This window comes from Sapajus apella, unplaced genomic scaffold (assembly GCF_009761245.1).
Source record: "Sapajus apella isolate SASKATOON/1434 unplaced genomic scaffold, GSC_monkey_1.0 scaffold85, whole genome shotgun sequence".
NCBI lineage: Eukaryota > Metazoa > Chordata > Mammalia > Primates > Cebidae > Sapajus > Sapajus apella.
This window is the reverse complement of record NW_022437025.1, coordinates 486,992-512,638: the sequence shown is the minus strand read 5'-3', so window position 1 is coordinate 512,638 and position 25,647 is coordinate 486,992. Positions and strand designations below refer to the sequence as shown.

Below are 25,647 nucleotides of genomic sequence, written 5' to 3'. Positions count from 1 at the left end.
TAAATATGCCTGCTTTTCCTTTGTTCATTGTACTCTCATGGCAAGATGGCTAGTGAGGGCACCCTTCCAGGAAGTAAAAATTGCATTACTGAGAGATCCTTCATCTCAGTGCTGCCTGACAGTAACAAGCCAATAAGCAAGTGTGTGAGTGAAGGGCACCAGGATTCTTTTCTGTGTCTTTTATTTTTTTTCTTTTTAACCATAATCACACTTAAAAAACATAAGTTAATCTGTTTTCTTGGTAGTTTAGGGCCATGAGCCACTGTGCCTGGCCCACCCTCAGTTTTTATAATTCTATCACCAACAACCATGTTACAAAATTAGGCTCTGAACAAATGCCTGATTATCATCTGACCCAGCAGAGAACTTGCTCACATTTATGAACAGTGCAGCTCTGAGTTGAATGTAGTTCATATTTTAATTTATATTAAAAATTTGAAAAATAATTTTGTTATTAAAATTCATGCTACTACTTGAGAGTTAACATAAAAATTCCCATTACTAATTTCTTCATATAATTTTAGAAATAACATATTTTAAGCTAAAATATTTATCATTTTTGTTTTGTACCTCTCGCTCCAGTGTGACTTGCTATTTCTTACACAATTCACTCTCAGTTTTTTGTTTTTTTTGAGATGGAGTCTTGCTCTGTCACCAAGTCTGGAGTGCAGTGGCACAATCTCAGCTCACTGCAACCTCTGGCACCTGGATTCAAGTGATTCTCCTGCCTCAGCCTCCCAAGTAGCTTGGATTACAGGTGTGCACCACTGCGCCTGGCTAATTTTTGTATTTTTAGTAGAAAAGGGGTTTTGCCATGTTGGCCAGGCTGGTCTCGAACTCCTGACCTCAAGTGATCTGCCAACCTCGGCCTCCCAAAGTGCCAGGATTATAGCCATGAGCCACTGCACCTGGCCCACCCTCAAGTTTTATAATTCTGTCACCAACAATGGTGTCACAAAATTAGGCTCTGAACAAATGCCTGATTATCATCTGACCCAGCAGAGAACTTGCTCACATTATTAATGAACAGTGCAGCTCTGAGTTGAACGTGGTTCATATTTTCATTTATGTTAATGAGTGAAAGAGAATTGAAATAAAAAAGGCATTGGAATGTCACTTCATCAATGACATGAGTGCCTCTTCTGAACCAGAGGATAGTTTTCTAATACTAGAAGAACATTTCCTTAATTTTTGGTATTCTTCACAATGTAATGGTTACAGCCGCAACACGTTTAACTTTAATCTACATTACTCATATTTTCCCATAATTTTATTCAATCTAGACAGTCAATAAAACAACAATCAAACCTGCATTCGTAGCATTTGCCAATTTCTGTGGTGTAAATGCCCCCATCGTGGCCGACTTTGAGCCACACATGAAGTCACTGAGCACAGCACTGGGAAGAGATCGTGGAAGCCCATTACAACTTTTACCCCTACAGCTACAACTGACATCAGTGACCTCACGTGCGTAGGTGATGGAAAATGTAGTAAAATAATTAGAAAGTGATGGCTTCAAGTATTTATTTCCTATGTTTTAAGTAGGCTTTATTTATTGCAAGTACATATCATTTAATTTTCAGCAATGTCTGCATCTAATAACTGGCCTGCAAAGCTCCTGGCAGTGCAGCAATCCATCCGGGAGCCAGTGCCAGCCAACTCCAGCACGCACCGGCTCCTGGGTTCCTCTGGTAGGCCTGGCCTCATCAGGTGAGTCCTGAGAGGAGAGCAGAAGCAGAAGCAGGAAGGACACACACTGCCACATGTGGGCCACTGGGGAAGGGTGGTGACCTCTGAGGGGGTGGGGGTGAGGGCCTCAGCCCTACAACTGATTGTTGACAAATCAACAACCAGAACAACCCTGAGGAGACCCTCATGCCTCAGATGAGATCAGAGCTGTGGGTGATGCCTTGATTTCAGCCTGGCAGGGCAAGAAGCAGAGGACTCAGCTGACCCCATAGAAAGTGGAGAGAGGGCCGGGCACAGTGGCTTATGCCTGGAAATCTAGCACTTTGGGAGGCCTAGGTGGGTGGATCACCTGAGGTCAGGAGTTTGAAACCAGCCTGGCCAACATGATGAAACCCCGTCTCTACTAAAAATACAAAATTAGCCAGGCGTGGTGGCAGGCATCTGTTATCCCAACTACTTGGGAGGCTGAGGCAGGAGAATCGCTTGAATCTGGGAGGCAGAGGTTTCGGTGAGCTGAGATTGTGCCAATGCATTCCAGCCTGCACAGCCAGAGTGAAACTCCGTCAGGAAAGAAAGAAAAAGGAAGGGAGGAAGGGAGGGAGGGAGGGAATGCATTTGTGTTAAGTTACTGAAATGGTGAAATTTGTTACACAGAAATAGAAAAACTAGTGAGTAAATTGACTCCCTTAGTTTGAACTTGAACTCATAAAAGACAAATTCATTTTTAAAATATCCCCAAAACTTTCTAAGGTGGTGTCTGATGGCCTAGAGATGCTGGAAGGAGCTGCTCAAGCTTGAAGACAGGAGCTGGGGGGACAGAGCTGCGCTGGATTATAGGAAACCTGAGGGAGGTCCAGAAAGGAGGTGCTTGGAAGACTGAACGGTGGGATCCAGTCGGGAGCGGGAGCCCCACCTTCGTGAGGCTGGGAGGGAGGTGTGGCAGGAGAAAAGATGATGGAAATTTTCTCCGGAGGTGCTGTGTGCCTAGAAACCACCATACCCTTGCAGCCCTAGGCAAGTCCTGCACGGCTTACAAACACTCTTGAGAAATAGTTGTGTTTTGGGGGATTTTGTTTCTTTCTTTGCTTTTTTGAGTTGGGGAGTGTGATGGTTAATACTAATACTGAGTGTCATCATCCAACCCAAACTTGACTGGATTGAAGGATGCAAAGCACTGATCCTGGGTGTGTCTGTGAGGGTGCTGCCAAAGGAGATTACCATTTGAGTCAGTGGACTGGGAGAGGCAGACCCACCCTCCGTCGGGGTGGGCACCATCTCATCAGCTGCCGGCGCGGCCGGGATAGAGCAGGCAGAGGAACGTGGAAGGACTGGACTGGCTGAGTCTCCCAGCCTCCGTCTTTCTCCCGTGCGGGATGCTTCCTGCCCTCCAACCTCGGACTCCAAGTTCTTCAGCTGTGGGGCTCCTGGACTCACCCTGGTGGTTTGTCAGGGGCTCTCGGGGCTTCGGCCGCAGACACAGCGGTGCTGTCGGCGTCCCTGCTGTTGAGGTTTTGGGCCTCGGACTGGCTTCCTGGCGCCTCAGCTTGCACACGGCCTATGGTGGGACCTCACCTCGTGATCGTGTAGTCAGTTCTCCTCAGAAACCCCCTTCACAGATGCGTCTACCCTATTAGCCCCGTCCCCCTAGAGGACGCTGACTCGTACAGCGAGAAAAGCTCAAAGGTGTGAGCAAAAGGACAGCCGGGACATAAGGTTACTGAGAAAGCGTAAGGTCTTTATCAGTGGAAACTTTTACCTACTTCTTACCAAATAAATGTTGAACAAGAATCTAAAGAACATTCACTGAATGACGCGTAAATTCTAGATCTCACCATGCTCAGTCAGGCCTGCGTGTCCCCAGCCTGATGTACACAGCGTAGGCACATGACAAAAGAGGGACTCACGCGTGGAGGGATGATGGAGGGGGCCACCAGGACCAACAGGAGAAAGCCCAGATGCCTTTGCTGATGATGCGAAGACACTGCCCAGGCCACGCCTGAGCACAGTGTCAGGCAGAGCTCTGCAAACTCCTGAATCCTCGCTACCCAGCTGGGAGGGATAGGAACTCGGCTCAGGGCTGTTTCCCAGTTACCATATCCCCCGCCCCACCCAGCACCTCTGGACACTGTGTCCTCAGGCACAGGGATCCTCTGCTGAGAAGTTGGCCTCGGAAGCTGCCAAACGCTGCCCCTCTGCGCAGACCGTGATGCTGAGATGCTGCTTCCTTGCTGCTCCATCTTCCAAGCCTGTGTCCCAAGCATGTTTCAGGGCAGCTAGAAACCGAAATCCAAACTCCAAGTCCAGAAGCTGGGTACCACCTTTCATCACACACAGAAAGGTTTTCCAAAGGTAGCTAGAAATGTGACTTATATCCACCCAGTCCCCATGACATGTCCCCAGATGGCCTCATGTTTGATGGCCATGCATGGTGGAATCTGGATTTGGGGTGAGTCATTCCTCTGCGGGCAGCAGGCAGCTGTGACCTGGAATTGCAAGGCCATCTTGTTCGAAGTAATGATGGTCATCCGTTTGGCTCATGGGTCTTGAGTGGCTCCAGTTGGGTTGCTGAGGGTGAAGACTGGATGGTAAGAAATGGATTCGAGCTGCTGGAGGAGCAGGTGCAGGGCCAGGCAGCAGGGATGAGCCTCCTCCCACCTTTCACGAAGCCGGCTTTCTCCTTTGTGCCATGTCTATGGGCAAGCTTGCTGCCTGCCATTTATAAAATAAGAATATGTAGAAGGAGATGGAATGGATATAACCAGAAAACTTAGAGAGACATAAAATTTTAAAAAACAAAAGTTAAAAGATTGAAAAAGGTAATTAAGAAAGGGACGTGGGTGTAAATTTGAGCAAACAGTGCAGCTTGGTATTAATGGATAAAATAATGATATGGAAATTTACTCCCACTAATGAGGGAAGACAAATATGTCCAAAGAAGATATAACATTAATGAATGAATAAAAGGCAAGAAAGAATAAACTGAGGAACAAAACATAGATGAGACAGAGAATACCATGTAACTACAACCATTTAAATAATTGCATCAAACATAAATGAAGTACCCCAAGCAAAAGGCACAAATGGTCAGGCTGACTTAAGAAAGCAAGAACCAACCTTATGTTGTCTTCAAGATTATATACCATGCAAACAGCTAGCGTTAAGAGAGCTGTCATAGCTGAGGGTGTGTGTGTGTGTGTGTGTGTGTGTGTGTGTGTGTTTTAAGACAGGGCCTTATTCTGTCATCCAGCCTGGACTGCAGTGGTGTGATCAGAGTTCACTGCAACCTCCAACTCTTAGGTTCAAGCGATCCTCCTGCTGCAGCCTTCTATGTAGAACTACAGGCACATATCATTATGCTTGGCTGGTTTCCTAAACTTTTTTTTTTTTTTTTTGGTAGAGATGGTCTCACTATATTGCCCAGGCTGGTCTCAAACTCCTGGCCTCAAGCATTCCTCCTGCCTCAGCTTCTCAAAGTGCTGGAATTACAAGCATGAGCCACTGCACATGGCCTGTAATACTGTATCAATCGCACACAAATTATTCTTCAATAGAATGAGTTTTAAGAGACAAAAAAGGATAGTTCCTGTTCAGTACAATAGAAATATACAACTACAAACATATACACATCTAGTAACAGTATGCCAAAATATATAAACAGAATCTAATAAAACCAAAGGGAAAATAGACAATCTACGATCACAGCTGGAGATTTAACACGCTGTTCTCAGTAATAGAACAAGTAGACAAAAAGAAAAAGGTATACAGAAGATTCAAACAACACTACAAGCTGAACTTGACATTTAGAGAACATAATCACCAACAACTCCAGAACGAACACTCTTTCCGCCATGTGTGAGACATTCATCAAGACAGACCACACGCTTGTCTCAACAGACTGCAAAAGATCAACATCTTACAGAGTGTTTCCAGACCGCAACAGCAATAAATTAGAAATCTGCAACAACAACTCATCCAGAAAGGACCCCAAATGTCTAGAAATTAACTTGCTTCTAAACACCAAAGGGTCAAAGAAGAAATCACAAATATCACTAGAAAATATTTTTACCAGAATAATAGTGAAAACATAACATAAGGAAAATTGTGGAATATAATTCAGGAAATGTTTAAAGCAAAATTTATAGCATTAAAAATTATATAAGAAAATAAGAAAGGTCTCAAATCAGAAGTAGGAAAAGAAGGGAAAACCAAAGCCAAAGAAGGCAGAAACAGGAAATAATAACCCAAAGAGCGGAAATCAGCCAAGGAGCAGAAAACACAATATAGATATGAATGAAACCAAAAGCTAATTTTTTGAAATGATCAATATCACTGATAAATCTGTAGCCAAATTTAGAAAAAAGAGAACACAAGAGGCTGGGCATGGTGGCTCACGCCTGTAATCCCAGCACTTTGTGAGAGTGAGGTGCGCGGATCACAAGGTCAAGAGATCAAGACCATCCTGGCCAACATGGTGAAACCCCATCTCTACTAGAAATACAAAAATTAGCTGGGCGTGGTGGCGGGCACCTATAATCCCAGCTACTCGGGAGGCTGAGTGAGACAGGAGAATCACTTGAACCTGGGAGGCGGAGGTTGCAGTGAGCCGTGATTGCACCATTGCACTCCAGCCTGGTGACAGAGCAAGACTCTGTCTCAAAAAACAAACAAAACAACAACAACAACAACAAACCCATGAATTACCAATATCAGAAATGAAAGAGGGGACTTCGTTACAGATCCTATAGATAAAAATGAATAAAAAAGGATTCTTTTTTTTTTGCGATGGAGTCTCGCTATTGTTTCCCAGGCTGGAGTGTAGTGCACGATCTTGTCTCACTGAAACCTCTGCCTCCTGGGTTCAAGTGATTCTCCTGCCTCAGTCTCCCAAGTAGCTGGGATTACAGGCTCTGTCACCATGCCTGGCTAATTTTTGTATTTTTAGTAGAGGTGGGGTTTCGGCATGTTGGCCAGGCTGGTCTTGAATTCCTGACCTCAGGTGATTCACCTGCGTCAGCCTCCCAAAGTGCTGGGATTACAGTCATGAGCCACTGTGCCTGACCAAAAGGGATTTTTTTGCATTTTATTTTTTCAGCTTTATTGAGGTATGTTTTATATACAGTAAAAGTCGTAATGTCTAAGGAGGTATCGGGACAACTTTATGCCAACAAATCTAAAAGCTTAAATAAAATGGAAAAATTCCTTGAAAAACACAGGACACTAAAGCTCATTCAAGAAAAAAATTATATAACCTTAATAGCCTTAAATCCGTTAAAGGAATTGAATTTATAGTTAAAGCCATTCCCAAAGAAGACTTCAACCCCAGATGGCTTTGCAAGTGAATTCTGCTAAACACTTAAGGAAGAAAGAACACCAATTCTATACAATTATTTTACAGAAAAGAGAAAACAAGGGAGAACTTCCCAGCTCACTTTATGAAGTCAGCATTTCTCTGACACTAAACAAAGACAAAAACATTATGAGAAAATAAAACTACAAATATTATCCTCATTAACTTAAACACAAAAATCCTCAACAAAAGAACAGCAAGTCATATCCATTATAGATTAAGAATACATGTCACCAAGTGGGCTTCATCTCAGGAGTACAAGCTTGGTTGGACATTTGAAACTCAGTTAGTGCAATTCATCATACTAACAGGATGAAAAAGAAAATAACCGTATTTTAATCTCAGCAGATAAGGAAAAAAAGCATTTGACAAGACTCCTCAACTATTCATGATAGAAACACTCAACAAGATAGAAATAGATTTCAACCTGATAAAAGGCATCTATAAAAAAATTACAGCTTACATTATACTTAAGGGTGAAAGGCCAAATGGTTTCCCACTAAGAGAAGAAACAGGGCAAGGGTGTTTACTCTCATTATTTCTATTCACTATTATGCATGAGGACCTAGCCAATGCAATAAAGCAAGAAAAAAAAGCATGCAGTTTGAAAAGGAAGCAGTAAAATGGGTTCTATTTACCTGTGGCATGATTTTCTATGTAGAAAAATCTTACCAAATACACAAAAGCAGCTGCTAGAATTAGTGAATTCAGCAATGTCACAGGGCAAGAGGGCAATCTAAAAAGTTAATTGTATTTATATATACTAGTAACAAACAATTTTATATTAATACTATATATGTATATAGGAACATTTATTAAAGTAAATTTTACTCTAAAGAAATAAGAATAGACACAAAAATCTAATGAGGGTATCTGGTTGGGCATGGTGGCTCCTGCCTGTAATCCCAGCACTTTGGGAAGCTGAAGTGGGAGGATTGCTTGAGCCCAGGAGTTCAAGACCAGCCTGGACAATATGGTGAGACTTCGTCTCTATAAAAAAGAAAAAAGAAAAAAGAGAAAAAACACACACAGAAAAAAAAAAAATAACGAGGGTGTCTTATTTCTTTAAAGTAACACTTACAAAATAAAAAATATTAAAAATGAAATCTTTATAGGAAAATTTAACAAAATGTGTGCAAAGCCTGTGCACTGAAAACTACAAAATATTGATGAGATAAATTAATGAAGACTAAATAAATGTAGAAGATTCAATATTGCTAACATACTATTTATCCCCAAATTAAGATATATGTTCAATACAATCTCAGTCGAAATCCTGACAGACATTTTCCGGTAGAAATTGACAAGCTGGGTCTAAAATCTGTATGGATTATATATAAAAGACTTAAAATCGGCAAATTATTTTGAAAAAGAGGAAAAATGTTGGAGGACTTACATTACCTGATTCCAGCATTCACTATGGAGCTACAACAATCCAGGTACTGTGGTGTTCAAATAAGAACAGACATGGCAGGCGTGGTGGCTCACGCCTGTAATCCCAGCACTTTGGGAGGCCAAGGTGGGTGGATCGCAAGGTCAGGAGTTCAAGAACAGCCTGACCAACATGGTGAAACCCCGTCTCTACTAAAAATACAAAAAATCAGCCGGGCATGGTGGCATGTGCCTGTAATCCCAGCTACTCAGGAGGCTAAGACAAGAGAATCACTTGAACCTGGGAGGTGGAGGTTGCAGTGAGCCGAGATTGTGCCACTGCACTTCAGCCTGAGCAAGAAAAGTGAGATTTCATAAAAAAAAAAAAAAAAAAAAGATACATAAGTCAATGGGTCAGATCTGAGAGCCTAGAAATCAATCCATATTTTCCAGTCAACTGATTTTGAATAAAAGCGCCAAGGTAAGTTAATGATAATGGTGATTATTTTCAAATTTTGGTACTGGAAAAAGTGGATATCCATGTGCAAAAATAAAAACCTTGACTATTACATCACACCACATGCAAACATTAATTAAAGTGGATCACAGATGTATACTTAAGTGCTACCACTACAAAACTTCTGAAAGACAAGAAAATATTTGTAATCTTAGTTTGACAATTATTTCCTAAATAGTACACAAAAACCACAAAAGAAAAAAGTAATGATTGGATGTCATCAAAATGGAAAAGTTTTGCTTTTTACAAGATGTTAATAAGAAGATGAGAAGGTAGGTCAAAGCCTCGGAGAGAATACTTGCGAAACATTTATCTGATAAGTAACTTATGTTCAGAACATGTAAGGAATTCTTATTACTCAATTACAAGAAGACAACCCAACTTTTTAAAAATTGGCAAAGGATTAGAATAGACTCGTTACTAGAGATACATGAAAGGCTCAACACTATTAGTCATCAAGGTAATGCGAATCAAAACGCAATGGGATACCACTGAAAGCCCACCAGAACGGTCAGCATGATTAAGACTGACAACAGCGTGGGCTGGTGAGGGCGTGGGGCATCAGGAGCTTCACACATTAGTCTGGGAATGCAAAATGGTGCAGCCATGCTGAAAAACTGTCTGTCAGTTTCTTCAAAGTTAAATATTAACTTTTGATACAATCCAGCAATACTACTTCTGAGGATGTACCCAAGAGAAGTGAAAACAGATGTTCACAGAAGACTTGTCCTTGAATGACAATAGCAGCATTATTCATATCAATCTCAGATGGAAAAACACCAAATGTCCATCATTTCATGGATGAGTAAACAAATGTTGATGGAATTCTATTCAGCGACAAAAACAAGCAATCCATTGATTCATGCAGCAACATGGAAAAGTCTCCAAGCGTTTTGCCCGCTGAAGAAAGCCAGACATGAAAGACTCTGCGCTGCATGAGTCTATGTCTGTGAAATTCTATACTAAGAGGGCAGGTCATAGTTGCCTGTGCCCAGAATGGAGGGAGAGGATGCCTGCAAAGGGAACTGGGGGAGAGTTGGGACAGTGCTGGGTGACCTCGGCAGTAGTGACTCATACCAAGGTGTACAGTTGTCTAAATTCACTGAGTTGTACTCTTAACATGAATGATTGCTATTGCACATAAATTGTGTCTCAATATAAAAGGCACACAAAGTAATGCCTGAAGATAGGTATACTCATGAGCCAGCAATTTCGCTAAGTACATACCACAAAAATGCACGTCCAAGTACATCAGGGCACACAAATAAGAAGGCTCATAATTTATTCATAATATTCCCAAGCTAGAAATAAATGTTCATCGGCAGCAAAGTGGATAATAAACTGTGTCGTGTTCATGCAGTGAATCAGTAACCAGCGATGAATCAGCCACCGTTGCGTGCAACACAGAAACATTTTGCAGACACAAAGTTGAATGAAAGAAGCCAGATATGATTCCATTAATGTAAAGTTCACAAACCAGGCAAAATCAAACTAGAACGGTTAGGGAGGCATGTCAAGGTGATAAAAGTATAAAAAAAAATGCAGGAAAGTGATTTCACATGAACTCAGCAGAAGCTCTGGTGGGAGGGAGGCTGTGTGGGTTGTGTACTCAAATTCTGCGATATTCTTGTTTTTTGGGTGGGAAGTATACAGATATTCATTTATAAGTCATTAGGCTATTACATGTATACTTTATGATGCTTCTGTGGATCCATTACATTTCACAAGACAAAAGCTGTTAAGCCAATAATTAAGGCGCATTATTGTGTCTCCAAGAACTCACTGGCTGTGGTTTTCCGAGTAAGTTCTTTCAATAAATCACCAGCTGTGCAGAGTTACAGAGATGCACACACTGTGGCTGTGTCAGTGGAAGATCAATAGTGATTGTTCTCGGAGAAGAGAGGGTGAAGATTAATAATTTAAAATGTTGGGTATTTAGGTCGTTAGACAAATAAAGGATAAAAGTACTAAAAAGATGCCAGTCCTCATGGCTCATGCCTGTAATCCCAGCACTTTGGGAGGCTAAGGTGGGCAGATCATCTGAAGTCAGGAGTTTGAGACCAGCCTGGCCAACATGTGAAACCCCGTCGCTACTAAAAAACACAAAAATTAGCTAGGTGTGGTGGCAGGTGCCTGTAGTCCCAGCTACTCAGGAGGCTGAAGCAGGAGAATCACTTGAACCCGGGAGGTGGAGATTGCAGTGAGGTGAGATCACACCACTGCACTCCAGCCTGGGGGACAGCAAGACTCCATCTCAAAAAAACCAAAGTACTAAAAAGTGAAGTGATAAACAAATTAGTAAAAATAATTAGAATCAGCCAAATTCAATTAATATTGACTTCAATATTAATTGAAGTCAATATTCTAGGAGACTGCATTTTAAATGCTCATAAATATGTAAATATTAAAATAAAGTTTACATTTGATAGGAAAAATATTCTTGGATTAACACAATTGCTGTTGTAATCAGAAAAAACCTCACGAGTGTTTTTGACACCGTCTCTGGGCTTCGGTTCCTTGTCGTTAGGACAGGACGTGGCCCCAGCACAGAGGCGGCTGCAGGGACTACATGCCCTGTGTGAACGTGCTGGCACATGATGGGCTCTGTGATTTTTAAAATAACTCCTCTTTCCCCAACAACCTATCAAAGTCATTTCTCATGAGTGTGGTGCTTCTTTCTGAGGTGGGTGCCCCTCTCTGAGCCCTGAGCCCTGGGCCCCGAAAATCACCAGACAAGCCTGCAGCTTCCTGAGGTCCCCTCATGGAGTGGGGTCAAGGGTCAGGAGGAGGTTTCACAGGTGGGTCTGGGGGACGGGATTCTGCCAGAAAGCAATGGAATCAGCGTTCCACATGTGCCTGCTTCTGCTTCCAATTCCACTTCTGATTTTAAGTGTCAGAACCCAGCTCAAGTGCAGAGGCCAACCCTAAGAGAGAAGGGCTCTTGAAGGGTCCCTGTGAGCTCAACAGACTGCACAAGGAAGCTCTGCATGACTGGGCCACAGACTCCCCTCCCCTCTCTGCCAACCCAATGTCACTCACTCAGGAACATCACTGACCATCTGCAGAGCGTGAGGAAGTGATGGGAGATGGCAGGGGAGATGAGCAGGCAAAGCTGTGATTGCACCGTGATGGGCAGCCACCCACCTGCTCCCCAGCGGCAGGGCTCCTTCCAGACACACCAGGCAGGGCCTCATCCCTTATCTGCAGGGTAAAGCCTGAACTTCCCAGCAAGGCTCAAAGACCCTTCTGGGTGGGCACCTGCTGCCTGATGGTATTGCCCTCACTCTGCCCCTCCTACCTGGGGACTTTTCTGTGCGCCAGCTCCCGGGGGTCTCCTCCAGGGCCTCTGCTCTTGATGTTCCTGCTGCTGGGGCATTCGCCTGCCCTCACAGAGTCCCTTCCCCACCCTCAACACGGAGACGGGGGGCCTGTCTGCCTGCCTGGTGGCCTGCCTCACCTGGCCCAAGCGCCTCTGAGCAGAACCAGCGGACTTTTCTGCCCTGTCACAAGTTGAGCCACCCACCCACTCATTTGTTCATGCATTCATTCCACACAGCTGGGGCAAAGCCAGATCCTGATGGGCTGTGGGGGGGAGTAGATGGACAGGACTGCAGTGCGCTGAGCTCCCAGTCTGGCAGGGACACACAACTTTGGACCACAGGGAAGTCCTGGCTGTTATGGAGGACCGTCTACCCTGGCAGGGGAGGGCAGGGAGGCGGTGCACCAGTCACTGGCTCATGCCTGAGAAGCCTCTGTGAGGACAGTGGGGCCGCCTACCTTAGCAAGCTGCAAGGACTGAATGAAAAGCTGTGTGGAGCATTCGGAGCGGCACCTGGAGGGCAGTGGGATCCCACAAAACTGAGTTACTCCTGCGTGGGGTGAAGCGAGCACCTATGAAATGTAAAGGCAGACACCGGGTGGGGATGTGGAGAGGTGACACACCCAGGCTGCAGCAGCCGCAGGTGCAAAGGGCCCGTGGCAGGAACAGGCGTCAGTGGCATGGAGGCGTCTTGTGAGGAGCTGGGGAGGCATCGAGGCGTCTAGAGGCCAGGCTGGGGAGAAATTCTGCAGGACTGACCTGCCTCCTATGGGACTTCTGATGGCAGAACCCCCTCCAAGCTATTTCTCCTTGCCCTCAGAGGGCACAGCCCCATCTTTCCACCCCCAACCTTCTGGGAGGGGGCAGGATGAGGCCTCATCAGTTCACTTCCTCCTTCAAAGCCTAATCATTGTGGCTGCAGCAGCCTTCCCGCATTGGGAATGGAGAGGCCGCTCCGCCCTTACCGGAGGTGGCTGCAAACCTCGTTTCCCTGGAAACTGAAATAATCAGTGGAAGTCAGCTCATGGTAAGTCTGCTGGCGCGCGTGGGTGCCACGATTATTATACAAGTCGATTTACACACTGTCCTTTGAAAACCTATGCACCATCAATGCAAAGGAAGGGTCACTATTCCCACTGCTCTGGCGAGTCATCGTGCAGGGACGCAGGAGCGTTCGCGAGGTTCTAAAATCTGCATTCTCTGCTAAAAATACAGTGAAACATGCTCGTCCCCCTCGCAGCTATCGCCGTTGAAGTAAATCCCACGCACATGTCCAGGGAGCGCAGGAAGGGCCTTCGCATAGATTCACATGGGCAGATGGCTTCCGTGAAGGTGGGCGAGGGGCCTGCGCCCGCACTGCCTGAAACCTGTGGGTGCCGCTTCCTTCAGACAGGGTCTCTGGGGGCTCTGCCCAGGTCCACCGGGCACCACGGGACACGCCGTGCCCTTCAGGGCCTTGAAGCTGTGCACTCTGGGCGCAGGCTCCACAGGCCAGAACTTGCTAAGGTTGGTGACGGGGACCGAGGTGCGTTCTCAGCGCGAACCTGCACCTCCCCCGCGCGCGGAGCGCTTTCCCTGGCTGCAGCCACCGAATCCGGCGCAAAGTTATTTAACGCCGCAATTAGCCAGGAGGGTGAGTCATCGGCTCCCCAGCCTCTCTGCCGCCGCAGCAGAAACGAACTGGAAGGGACCAGGAGTGCAGGCCCAGCTGCTGGGCCGAGGCCCTTCCGGAGACGCCCCCACCCCCCAACCAAGGGGCCGAGGCGAGCTCCTCTCAGGAAGAGGCAGGAGGGCCCAGAGAGGCCGGGGAGGTGACCTTCTCCCACCCCACCCACCAGCCACCCCGGCCTTCCCCTCACCCACCTTGAATCGTCAGGGTAGGAATGAGGCGGAGGAATTTGCCGCCCTCGTCCCCCTCACTCAAGCCGTGAACCGCCTTCTGATGAATTAATTCACGTGCACCCGCGTCTGGGGAAAATTCCTGTCTGATCCAGAAGAGCTTTGTAGACTAAAACCAAACGAGACTCATCCACGGTTCTGCCTAAGACGTCACCTCCAGCTTGGTTCAAATGGCTAGTCCTAAAAGTCAGCGCCCCTGCTTATCCCGAACCGCGCGCACACGCACACGGCCCACCCGCACACACGCGCGCGCACACGCACATGCACACACCACACACGAAACACACTACACGCCCCACACGCGCCCAGAAGCGACACACCGCACGCGGGCACACGTCAGCACTTCCCAGAGACCCTGACCGTCCCCCTCCCTTGGACAACCCCCTCCCTGGCTCCCTCCTCCCTCTCCCTCCCCGGGCTCCTTCCTCCCCCCCAGCACCCGGCTCCCTCCCCCATGCCCTGAACTCTTCTCCCCTCCCCCTGCCCCGCCAAACACCCGGTCCCCTCCCCCTTCTCCCGGGGCTCCTTCCGCCCCCAGCACCCGGGCTTTTCTCCCCCTCCCTCCTCTGGGTTCCTTCCCCCCCAGCACCTGTCCCCCTCCCCCCGGCTCCTTCCCCCCCAGCACCCGCCCCCTCCCCCTCCCTTCCCGGGCTCCTTCCCCTCAGCCCAGCACCCGAGCTCTCCTCCTTTCCTCCCTCCTCTCCCAGGCTCCCCCTTTCCCCTTCTTTAACCCAGGCTCTCCCGCATACCCACTCCCCCATAGCACAAGAGCTCCTCTCTCCCTGCTCCCTGCACCCCCATAACTTCCACAGGCCGCTGACAGGCGGGTGGGTGGGAAGTGCGGCCCAGACCCAGAGGCTAGGGGAGACAGGGGAGCGCAGACGCAGGGGCGCCGAGCGGTGGGGAGCGCCGGGGGTGGGGCCCAGGGGGTCCGAGGGGGGGAGGACAGAGAGGGAGAGAGAGAGGGGGGGAGAGGGAGAGAGAGAGGGGGGAGAGAGAGAGAGAGAGAGAGAAAGCTGGGGGTGGAGGGCGGCGTTCCCGCAGCGGCCCGCGCCGGAGAGGGGCGCGGATAGGGAAGGAGGGCGGAGAGACGCGGCTTGGGGCCCGGGTACCGGAGGAGGTGGCGGAGGGGCGTCCCGGGGGCGGCGGGGGCTGCCGGGGGCGGGGAAGGGCGGCGCCAGGGCTAGGCGCGCGGGGCGGCGGGCGGGGTGGGGGGCGGGGGGGAGCGTCCTGGGAGGGGCGCCGCCGGCTGGGGAGGGGGCGCGCGCGCCCTGCGGTCCTCGGCGCCGCATCCGTTCCCGGCGCGGGGTCGCGGCGGCGGCGGCGGCGGCGGGAGGCGGATGATGCGGGCTCCGGCGGCGGCGGCGCGGGCCCGGGAGGACGCGGGAGGATGAGGAGGAGGCCGGCGGTCCGGCCGCGCGGCGCCGGGAGGAGGCGCAGGCGGCGGGGGCGGCGGCGGGCGGCGGCGGGCGCGCGGGGTGCGGGCCGGCTCGGGCGCGGAGGATGAAGTGGAGCGTCCGCGGGGCCTGCGCCGCGCTCTCCTCCTGCCTCCTGCTCGCCTGCGCGCTCAGCGCCGCCGCCGTCGGCCTCAAGTGCTTCTCGCTGGGCTCGGAGCTGCGCGGGGAGCCGTTCCGCCTGGGGGCCGCCGCCGGCGCCTTCTACTCGGGGCTGCTGCTGGCCGCCGGCCTCTCGCTGCTTGGCGCCGCCCTGCTCTGCTGCGGGCCCCGGGAAGCGCCCCTCGCGGGGCCGGAGCCGGGCCCGGGTCTGGGGGTCCCCGCGGCCTCCGCGGGAGCTGCCGAGGCCGCGCCTGGGGAGCCGGGGGCCGCGGCCGGGGCCCCGGGCCCGGTGAGCAGCCAGAACCTGCTCCTGCTCGGCGTCCTCGTCTTCATGCTCGGGGTCCTCAGCGCCTTCGCGGGCGCAGTGATCGACGGCGACACGGTGTCGCTGGTAGAGCGCAAGTACTCGCACTACTGCCTGCCCCCGCGGGCGTCCGGCTCGGCCCCACCCGGCGCAGCCCCGGGTTCGGCCCCCGGCGCGGCCCCCGGCGCCCCGCGTTCCCGCAGCACCCTGGACAGCGCCACGTCCGCCAAGTGCCGGCAGCTCAAGGACTACCAGCGCGGCCTGGTGCTCTCCACCGTCTTCAACTCGCTCGAGTGCCTGCTGGGCCTGCTCAGCCTCCTGCTGGTCAAGAACTACCGGTCGTCTCAGGCCCGGCGCGGTCGGCGCGGACGGCGGAGGGGAGGCCGGGCCCTGGCGCGGCCCCGCGGTGGCTCCGGGCTCCGCGCGCAGCCGCCCGCCTCTCGGGCGCGCCGGGGCCGGAGGGGTCGGCGGGGGCGGCGGCTGCAGCCGCGGCCGAGCGAGGCCTCCATCCTGTCCCCGGAGGACTCGGACCTGGCCGCCCCCGGGGACTGCGCGGGCTTCGCGGCGCACCACGCGGTCTCCTACATCAACGTGGGCGTCCTCCACGCGCTGGACGAGGCGGGCGCGGAGGTGCGCTGCGGGGGGCACCCGTCGGTGGAGCTGCCGGGGTACGCGCCCTCGGACCCCGACCTCAACGCCTCCTACCCCTACTGCTGCCGGCCGCCCTGCGAGACGCCGCGGCCCTGGGAGACCAGCCGGGCGGCCTGCTGAGCCCGCGGGACGGACCCCCACCCTGCGCCCCGCTCAGGACCCCCGCGGAGAGGGAGGACGGGCGGCGGGGCGGGGGCCCGGGCCAGGCCTCAGGGGCGCCGCCTCTTCCACGTAGCCCCTCTGCGGGGCTCCGTGACCACAGGAGGGGGTCCCTGGTGTGACCATTTCTGTATCGGGGAGGTTTCTCTTCTTATCTGTGTCGTTCATATCTGGACTCCATTTCCAAGTTTACAATAAATGTTTGGGCTTGACTGGCCCGACCGCACTTTTCTTGGCAAGTCCAAACCCTGGGGCGGCTCTGCCTGGTGGTCCGAGGCGAGGGGGACGGAGCGAGCGCCCGCCCCGGGACGGCGACTTCCCGCGGAGGAAGAGCGCGCCGCCGACAGGACAGAGACGCAAAGCAGCTGGTAATTCAGGAAAGAAGAAGTGAAAACACCCAACAGCAACACTTTGTACACGGATGTGCCTGCTTTTGTTGATACTTTCTTACTGTAAAGCTCTCCATAAACAGTGAAAATGTTTGGTAAATTTATTGCAATTTAAAATTGGTGAGTTCCTTTATTAAATTAATGGCTATGTTATTGGAGATTATGCATCGAATTGGAATTAGAGGATGTCTACACACAAGTCAGCGTGGGGGGAAATGGTTGCATTTGGTCGGACAAATGTTGAGTTGTTTGAACAGTTGTATTCTGCTAGCTAGTTGACTGGATCCAACCTCTTTCTGAAGCTAACTTTCTGTGTGTGCAGAGACACTGATGCCACGTCCCATACAGTTCTCTTTTTGGAAACTGGTTGTGTGGTTTCGACTGCAAAGCAGAACTTATTTTTGGTTAATACATATGAACAATCTAATCCTATTTTGGAAAATCAGTCATAGTTTTTCTGGCATAGATAATTTTCTTGGTAACTCATTAATCTGGTAATTTTGAGTATGATAGCCTTTCATTTAAAATGTACCCCATAATAGCCTTAATTGATGTGAAGGTCATACTTTTAAATGATCAGGATATGTGTGTGTGTATTTTCACACATGATATGAAATGAGTTCCATATGCTGGTGGAGTGTGTTTCCATCTGTCTGAGGGGTTGGCTGGGAGCCAGGCCAGCTCCAAGTCTTGGGAAAAGGTGATCTCACAGCTGGGAGCAGAGCCACAACCTGGTGGAAAAGATGTGTACCTCTTGCTGGGGGAGCGGAGGCAGCCGGTGCTCTGCGGGGTGAGTGCCAGCTCAGAGCAGTTAGGAGAGAGAAGCTACAGAAACCACGTGTAATATCTGTATTGTGTACAGAAGTCTACTAATAGCAGGAAAAAGTAGCCAAATTTAAGGATGGAGCATAGTTTTCAGCTGCAGGCTCTGGAGTGAGGCCTCTCCTCAGCCCCTAGTTGCCCAAAGCCAGAGCTCTCTGTATCTCTGGTGACCAAGGCCCGTCCCAGCTGGCCCCTGGCTGGGCTGCCCTGCTGCTGCAGAGGCCACAAGAGGGAGGAGGCTTCAGCTCCATTTCATGATGAGAAGTGAGACCTGTCACCATTCAGAGGGCTGATCTCCAGAGCTGGCAAACCTGTGCCTGCTGATGCCTGCTCAGTCACTGCGAAGCTCAGGCCAGTGTCCTCTCCTTGCTATGTGGATGCTGCTGGAGGACAAAGAATCACTCACAGCCAGTTTCCTAGGTTTTCATCCTCAGGCCTCTTCAGATAGCGGCCCATAATAGGCATCCCTGAGTGGTAGAGTGAGAGAGGAGGTCCAGCCAGACAGAGGACATGACCTGATTGGTCCCTGTTGTCCTCAAGGCCCAGTCCTCTCCTGCCTCAGGACAACCAGCCCAGCAGTCACCAACCTAGGCAAAACTGATCGCTGGCAGACTGTGATCGCACTGTGACTTTTAAGATACTTCCCTCTGTCTGCCTGCATCCAATCAGCACGGCATAGCCAGGGGCCTCCTGCTTCCTAAGCAGAGGCCTCTCAGGTGGCTACAAGGCCAGCCTTCCAGAGCTACACAGCAGGGGCAGCCAGGTGGGTCTCCTGGGGGTGGGCACTTGGTGGCTCCCTACAGAAGGCTGCCAGGCGCTGCCCTGGCAGGAGCAAATGCATGGGCAGCACGGGTGCAAAAAGTCAAACCTCCTGTGTGCTTTTTGTTTTCCAAGGTGTTTAGTCTTAATTGTTTTGTACAGCTTAAAATGTTAGATGCCTTATGAGTCTTTCAAATTTGTGATCAAGATCAGTGACCTCTCTAAAGTGTCAGGCGTTTCTTGGGACAAAACAGAAGGTAGAACATAGTTGGGGGCAGAGGCCACAGCCAGGAGCAGGTTGCACACCCTCCTGTGCCCTTGGGCACACCCTCCTGTCCCTGCGTGCACACCCACATATCACCACATGCACACCCTCCTGTTATGTGCATACCCCGTCACTGTATGCACACCAATCCTATCCCTGCATGCACACCCTCCTGTCACTGTGTGCACCCCCACCCTGTCCTGCATGCACAACCTCCTGTCACTGCGTTCTCACCGTCCTGTCACTGCATGCACACCCATCCTGTCCCTGCGTGCACACCCATCCTGTCCCTGCTTGCACACCCTCCTGTCCCTGCGTGCACACCCACCCCGCCCTGCATGCACAACCTCCTGTCACTGCATGCTCACAGACCTGTCACTGCGTTCACATCCATCCTGTCCCTGCACGCACAACCTCCTGTCACTGCGTGCTCACCATCCTGTCACTGCGTGCACACCCTCCTGTCACTGTGTGCTCACACTCCTGTCACTGCATGCACACCTGTCCTGTCACTGCGTACACACCCATCCTGTCCCTGTATGCACACCCTCCTGTCACTGCGTGCTCACCCTTCCTGTCCCTGCATGCACACCCTCCTGTCACTGTGCGCTAACACTCCTGTCACTGCATGCACACCCTCCTGTCACTGTGTGCTCACACTTGTCACTGCGTGCACGCCTGTCCTGTCCCTGTGTGCACACCATCCTGTCACTGCATGCACACCCTCCTGTCAATATGTGCTCACACTCCTGTCCCTGCATGCACACCCTCCTGTCACTGTGCCTCACACTCCTGTCCCTGCATGCACACCTGTCCTGTCCCTGCATGCACACCTGTCCTGTCCCTGCGTGCACACCTTCCTGTCACTGTGCGCTCACACTCCTGTCACTACATGCACACCCTCCTGTCACTGTGTGCTCACACTTGTCACTGCATGCACGCCTGTCCTGCCCCCTGTGTGCACACTCTCCTGACACTGCATGCACACCCTCCTGTCAATGTGTGCACACCCTCCTGTCACTGCATACACACCCTCCTGTCATTGTGCCTCACACTCCTGTCCCTGCATGCACACCCTCCTGTCACTGTGTGCTCACACTCCTGTCACTGCATGCACACCTGTCCTGTCCCTGCGTGCACACCCTCCTGTCCCCTTGTCCACTTCCCTGGCCTGGGTAGCAGGAAAATCCAGGAGTGCACAAAGACCCAGCTGGGGCAAACTGGCCTTTTCCATGTGACCAGAAAGTTAGATGAGTTGTTTTAAGATTGAGTGTCCCTAGTTCCAGGACTATTCTTAGTTCCACTGTCATAGGTGTTCATGTGCTGATGTGGAATACCCAGGTTTGATTTTTTTTTTAATTTACCGGAGAAAATAGAATCCCACATACTCCTAAACTCAAATTGCCCCAAAGATCAATTCTCAGGGAAATGAGTGGACCATCATGAAGACATCAGCCTTCCTTCCTAGTTACCACTGACTTACTGGTTACTGCTGTAGCACTGAACGCTGAGGTTATCCAGCTCACAGCAGCAATTTCATGCATGTTCATCCTACCTTTTTAAAACTTGAAGTTAATGATTGAGAGTGGGTTCTTTGTGCTACTTGCAAAATAATGTCAGTTTTCGGACCTCTCTCTCTCTCTCTTTCTTTCTCTCTTTTTAGACGGAGTCTCACTCTTGTTGCCCAGGCTGGAGTGCAGTGGCATGATCTTGGCTCACCGCAACCTCTGCCTCCTGGATTCAAGCGATTCTCCACCCTCAGCCTCCCAAGTAGCTGGGGTTACAGGCACCCATCACCACGCCCAACTAATTTTGTATTTTTAGTAGAGACAGGGTTTCACCATGTTGGCCAGGCTGGTCTCAAACTTCTGACCTCAGGTGATCCAACCGCCTCAGCCTCCCAAAGTGCTGAGATTACAGGCATGAGCCACCACACTCAGCCCGTTCTTGGACTTTTCTAAAAATGAGTCGTATTCTGCTTCCCTGAGAAGAGTTTATTATGATGATGAGATAAAGAATTAAACAAATTTTAGCATTTTTACATGAAAAAATGCTGAGTTGGTAAGTTACTGTTTTAAACACAAAGCTGTGATTTGGCTCAGCGGTAGGAGCTCGCAGCTCATGTGGCTGGCTAGGTGTTGACTTTAAGGGATAACTTAGCAGAGGCAACACATGATGTCGTGTGCAGAATGGGCAGCATGGTCGCCAAGCAAGCCATGTGTTTTAAGATCAGTGAATGGAGCTCCCAGGGCCTCAGATATCTGAGGTTGAACATCTTTCCTTGATTTTTGACTGAAAATTCAATTAAACAATCATTTATCTCTAAATATTGGTCAGACGCTTGTTTGTTGTGAATATCAAACTGAATTTGATGAAAATTTTTACTCCTGGTTGGTGTCCTGATGCAGTTCAGGAGGAAGCCATGAATGTATATATGCACACACGGGTGCATGCTTGTGTGCGTGCATGTATGCCTACCTGTATATATGAGCACGTGCTCACACACGTGCACACACACCATACACTTGCACATACACAGGTGCATGCTTGTGCATGTGCATGTATGCATACATGTATATGTCAACACGTGCTCACACACATGCACACACACAGTACACCTGCGCATACACAGATAGGTGCATGCTTGTGCATGTGCATGTATGCATACATGTATATATGAACACGTGTTCACACACATGCACACACACAGAGTACACCCACACATACACACATGGGTACATTCTTGTGCGTGTGGATGTATGCATGTATGTATATATAAATTTGTGCTCACACACATGCACATGCACACACAGTACACCTGCACATACACACATGGCTGCACACTTGTACATGCACACACATGGCCTCCTGGGTAGTATCTGAGAGCCAGGCCAGCGGCCCTGCCTGGAGCATCCAGGATGCAGGAGGAACCTGTCCAGGGCATTGTGGCCTGGCTGTGGACCGGCATAAGCGCTAAAGGAGCATGTCCCTGAGAGGGCGCCCTGTCAGTGCTGAGCTGCGTTAACGTTCCCTGAAAGCTCTGTCCTGTCCGTGTAGTAGAAGGCTAATGGGGCAGCCATCACCTGTGGGCCAGCACAGCATGATGGAACAGTTCAGGGAGGGCGCTGGAGTTCAGGTGAGCAGTGGGTGGAGGATGCAGAGAGGCAGGTGAGCCAGGAGGAGTTTCTAGGCCCTGGGGCCGGTCCATGGTGCTCACACACTGCTACGCTGGACTCTGGTGCTGACCAGGCCAGCACCCCGTGTCACCCTCAGGCCCAGCTCTTTGCTGAGTGGTGTGGTGCCCTTCAGTGCCCTCAAAGTCATCATTACCCCAAATCATTATTTTTCTCACTAAGATATGAGAGAAAATTTCTAAAAGGCAGAAACCTTAAGAAAACTGAATTCCGGGATTTAAATAAGTATATGCTGTTTGTGTGCTTATGTACCTGCCTTTTCAAATGAGGCAGAGGCAGTGGCCTGACGGCAGCTGCTTCAGTTTCTCAGTGGCCCGGTGCCTTTGCTTAACTTGCTGCCTTCCAGCATGTAATAGAAAAACAGCAACAAAATGGAAGAAGAAAATAATGTAGGAAACAAGTGTGCAAATATCATTATGTCCCCACAGGTGGATTCTCCTGAGGACTTCTTGGGGTGGCAGCAGAAACCCTGAGGGCTCCATGATGGAACCTGGTCCATAGCAGCTTCTTAAAACCTCCACTTTGCCAGGGAAGCCATCTATTCACGTGGATTTCACTTGGACAGGCTTCGGCTGATATCATCTACATTTTGCCTTTTATCTGCTGTTGATCCTCAACAGAATGTAACTTTTTTGGATCAATAAAATCCGTTTTAAAATACAACGTACTCCACAAAAACAATCCTTCATTCCCACCTGTGCGGTCATCATCTTGTTTCTGGTGGACTATGCAGCAGCAAGCGGCCAGACTGCCCAGGAGCACTGAAGGCAGGAGGGCTCTTTGCCCCCCACAGAGTTGGCAGCGGCTCCCAGGAGGCCCCAGCCCACACTTCTAATGGCACCTGGAGGGCTGTGCATCCCCCATCCTCCCATCCTCCAGGGCCTGGGTTCTCCAGCTTCTGTGCACCTGCCACGGCCCTACCACGTTTGCTATTTCCCTTTTACACTGTCTGAACGTCATCGCCTGATCTTTTCTTCATCTCCATTTTTTTTTTTTTGAGACAAAGACGCCCTCTGTTGCCCAGGCTGGAGTGCAGTGGCATGATCTCTGCTCACCACAACCTCCGCCTCCTGGGTTCAAGAGATTCTCCAGCCTCAGCCTTCTGAGTAGCTGGGATTACAGGCACCTGACATCATGCCCAGCTAATTTTCATATTTTTAATAGAGATGGGGTTTTGCCACGTTGGTCAGGCTGGTCTCAAACTCCTGACTTCAAGTGATCCACCCACCTCAGCCTCCCAAAGTGCTGGGATTTCAGGCATGAGCCACTGCACCCTGCCTTCATCTCCATTCTTGATGGAGCATTTTCATAGAACTCAGATCAGATCAGTTTACCCTAAACTTCAAGAGCTGTGCTTTTTCTGAGGAAGGAAAGTAAAACCTTGAGGGCCCTCAGGCCAACTTTTCAGCCTTTGCTGTGGGCAAGTGGGGCCCAGGGAGGAAGTGGTAAGGGGCTCCTGCCTGGTGGGTACCTAGGAAAATGCATGTGACCAGTGAAGCTGGTGGTCCCTGGACAAATGTTGGGGGGCCTGAGGGGTGTGGTGGGGACGGCCCTGCGGAAGAAAGGATCCCTGAGATGGGCCTGGCCTTCTGATACTGACAAAGGGCTAAGGGATGGGACAAGACAGGCAAGTGGGGACAGCAGGAAAGTGCTAAGGCTGAGGCCAAAGCCAGAAATACTTGGAGGAGATCATGTGTCTTTCTCTGCAGAGGGCGGCATGGGCTGGGGAGGCAGGAGACTGATTGGAGGTGGATGCAGGGAGGTGGGGAGAAGGAACGCAACCAGTGCAGGCAGGACCTGTGGGAGTGATGGAGCAGAGGCAGCTACAACAGCAGCCGACAAGTCCACAGCTCTGGTGGTCATGCCGTTCTCCCGGTCCGTCCTCACAAGGCTAATGCCACCCTCTTTACAGACGAGAAGACAGAGCTGCGAAGGGACTTGCCACCGGCATGTGTCCAGGTCCTCTGGCCTCCCAGCCCCACCCTGCACCAGGCATAACTGGCCCTTGGGGGAAGCAGGACCACAGCCCCCACCTCGTTCCCACCTGGTCATGTGTTTCTGTACATTTTGCAGTTGCAGGATTCTCAGCCCTTTTTATGAGAGGAGGCTCCAGACACTGTAAATGCCTGGTCCACACAGCCATGCCTGACTCCACCTCCTGGGTCTGCAGCTTGGGAAAGGGGCATTAGATGCTTTCTCAGGGGTCTCCCCGAGGCAGGACCATGTGTCACCCCCTCCCCAGGAGCTTGGGAAAGAGACATCAGAAAGACAGAAGACAGCACAGAGCCTGCAAGCCTGCACCTTCAGCCTGCTGCCAGCCCAGTGTCTCCCCAAGGAGTGGCAAAGCATCATACCAAACACCAAATACTCACAGGCAAACTGGCTGTCCCAAGGCTTCTTCGGGACAGCCAGTTTGCCTGTGAGTATTTCTTCACGAACTGCTGAGTGCCAGCAGTGCTGGGCAGGACGCAGCAGGCAGGAGGCCCTGTCCTCTGGGCCCACCAAGAGCTCTCCAGGCCCCTCAGGTCACAGACAGGACCACCCACGGGACCTCGCTGTGGTCATCCTCAGCCGCACACTGCCCTCTAGCTCCCAGACCTGCCGGGGCACCATGTCCAGCCTCTAAGCCCTCCTAGGGGGTCCACTCCACACACAGCACCCTTTCCTGCCTCTTTATCTGGAAAACACCAACATTTTATTCAAAGTAAGGCCTGAGAGTCACCTCCCCATGGAGTCATCTGGTCCTTATGTGCACACATTCACCTGCACAGAAGCCTGTAGCAACCAGACCAGCCACTCCCTGAGAGAGAGAAGTGGCTGAGCTTCCAGCCTGGCCCCTGGTCAGCCCCTAAGCTTCTGAAGGCAGGACTAGAATCCTCTTAAACTTCCATCAGCAGAACCAGTCATGCACATGATATGCAGGTCATAGGATGCAGGAGTAGGGTGTACATGGTGGGACACAGGTGCTAAGATGTACCTGGAAAGATGCAGGTGGTGGATACATGTTGTAGGCTGCAGGGGGTGGATACAGGAGGTGAGATGCAGTGGGTGAGATGCAGGGGGTTAGATGCAGGGGATGAGATGCAAGGGATGAGATGCAGGGATGGGATGCAGGGGTGAGATGCAGGGGTGAGATGCAGGGGGTAGATGCAGGGGCTGAGATACAGGGGGTGGGATGCAGGGGGTAGGATGCAGGGGTGGGATGCAGGGTTGGGATGCAGGGGCTGAGATGCAGGGTTGGGATGCAGGGTTGGGATGCAGGGTTGGGATGCAGGGGTGAGATGCAGGGAGTGAGATGCAGGGGGTAGATGCAGGGGTTGAGATGCAGGGGATGAGATACAGGGGTGGGATGCAGGGGATGAGATGCAGGGGTGGGATGCAGGGGGTGAGATGCAGGGGTGGGATG

At 50.7% G+C, this 25,647-nt stretch overlaps 2 protein-coding genes and 2 long non-coding RNA genes across 6 annotated transcripts in view; 3 read left to right on the top strand and 1 right to left on the bottom strand.

Moving 5' to 3' along the window:
* Nucleotides 1-1,209: 1,209 nt before the first annotated feature.
* On the bottom strand, nt 1,210-14,562 carry LOC116533951. Of its 3 annotated transcripts, XR_004261534.1 has the most exons (4): nt 14,107-14,562; nt 12,702-12,815; nt 12,223-12,396; nt 10,176-12,036 (listed from the first exon to the last, which is right to left on the bottom strand). It is a non-coding gene; the product is annotated as an uncharacterized LOC116533951 (long non-coding RNA). The 3 variants fall into 3 exon arrangements; XR_004261532.1 differs by lacking the exons at nt 10,176-12,036; nt 12,223-12,396 and adding an exon at nt 1,210-1,717; XR_004261533.1 differs by having other exon boundaries at nt 10,176-12,396.
* A 407-nt stretch (nt 14,563-14,969) lies between these two features.
* The window catches only part of LOC116533948, a 24,497-nt gene continuing 13,819 nt past the window's right edge, over nt 14,970-25,647 (top strand). The window contains exon 1 of the long non-coding RNA XR_004261530.1: nt 14,970-14,980. This is a non-coding gene — a long non-coding RNA (uncharacterized LOC116533948). The remainder of the gene's footprint in view (nt 14,981-25,647) is intronic.
* Nucleotides 15,618-16,862, top strand: TMEM271 (transmembrane protein 271). The gene has a single exon (XM_032253857.1). It carries the CDS (start codon nt 15,646-15,648, stop codon nt 16,771-16,773), a length of 1,128 nt encoding a protein of 375 aa, XP_032109748.1. The 5' UTR covers nt 15,618-15,645; the 3' UTR covers nt 16,774-16,862.
* LOC116533947 (cysteine-rich PAK1 inhibitor-like) lies at nt 16,963-20,704 on the top strand. The gene is made up of 2 exons (XM_032253858.1): nt 16,963-19,136; nt 19,242-20,704. The coding sequence occupies exon 2, from the start codon at nt 19,252-19,254 to the stop codon at nt 20,224-20,226; it is 975 nt and encodes a 324-aa protein (XP_032109749.1). The 5' UTR covers nt 16,963-19,136; nt 19,242-19,251; the 3' UTR covers nt 20,227-20,704.

What these genes read in the sequence shown, in the direction of transcription:
- LOC116533947 (XM_032253858.1), top strand. Translation starts at nt 19,252, where the DNA reads ATGCACAACCTCCTGTCACTGCGTTCTCACCGTCCTGTCACTGCATGC.
- TMEM271 (XM_032253857.1), top strand. Translation starts at nt 15,646, where the DNA reads ATGAAGTGGAGCGTCCGCGGGGCCTGCGCCGCGCTCTCCTCCTGCCTC.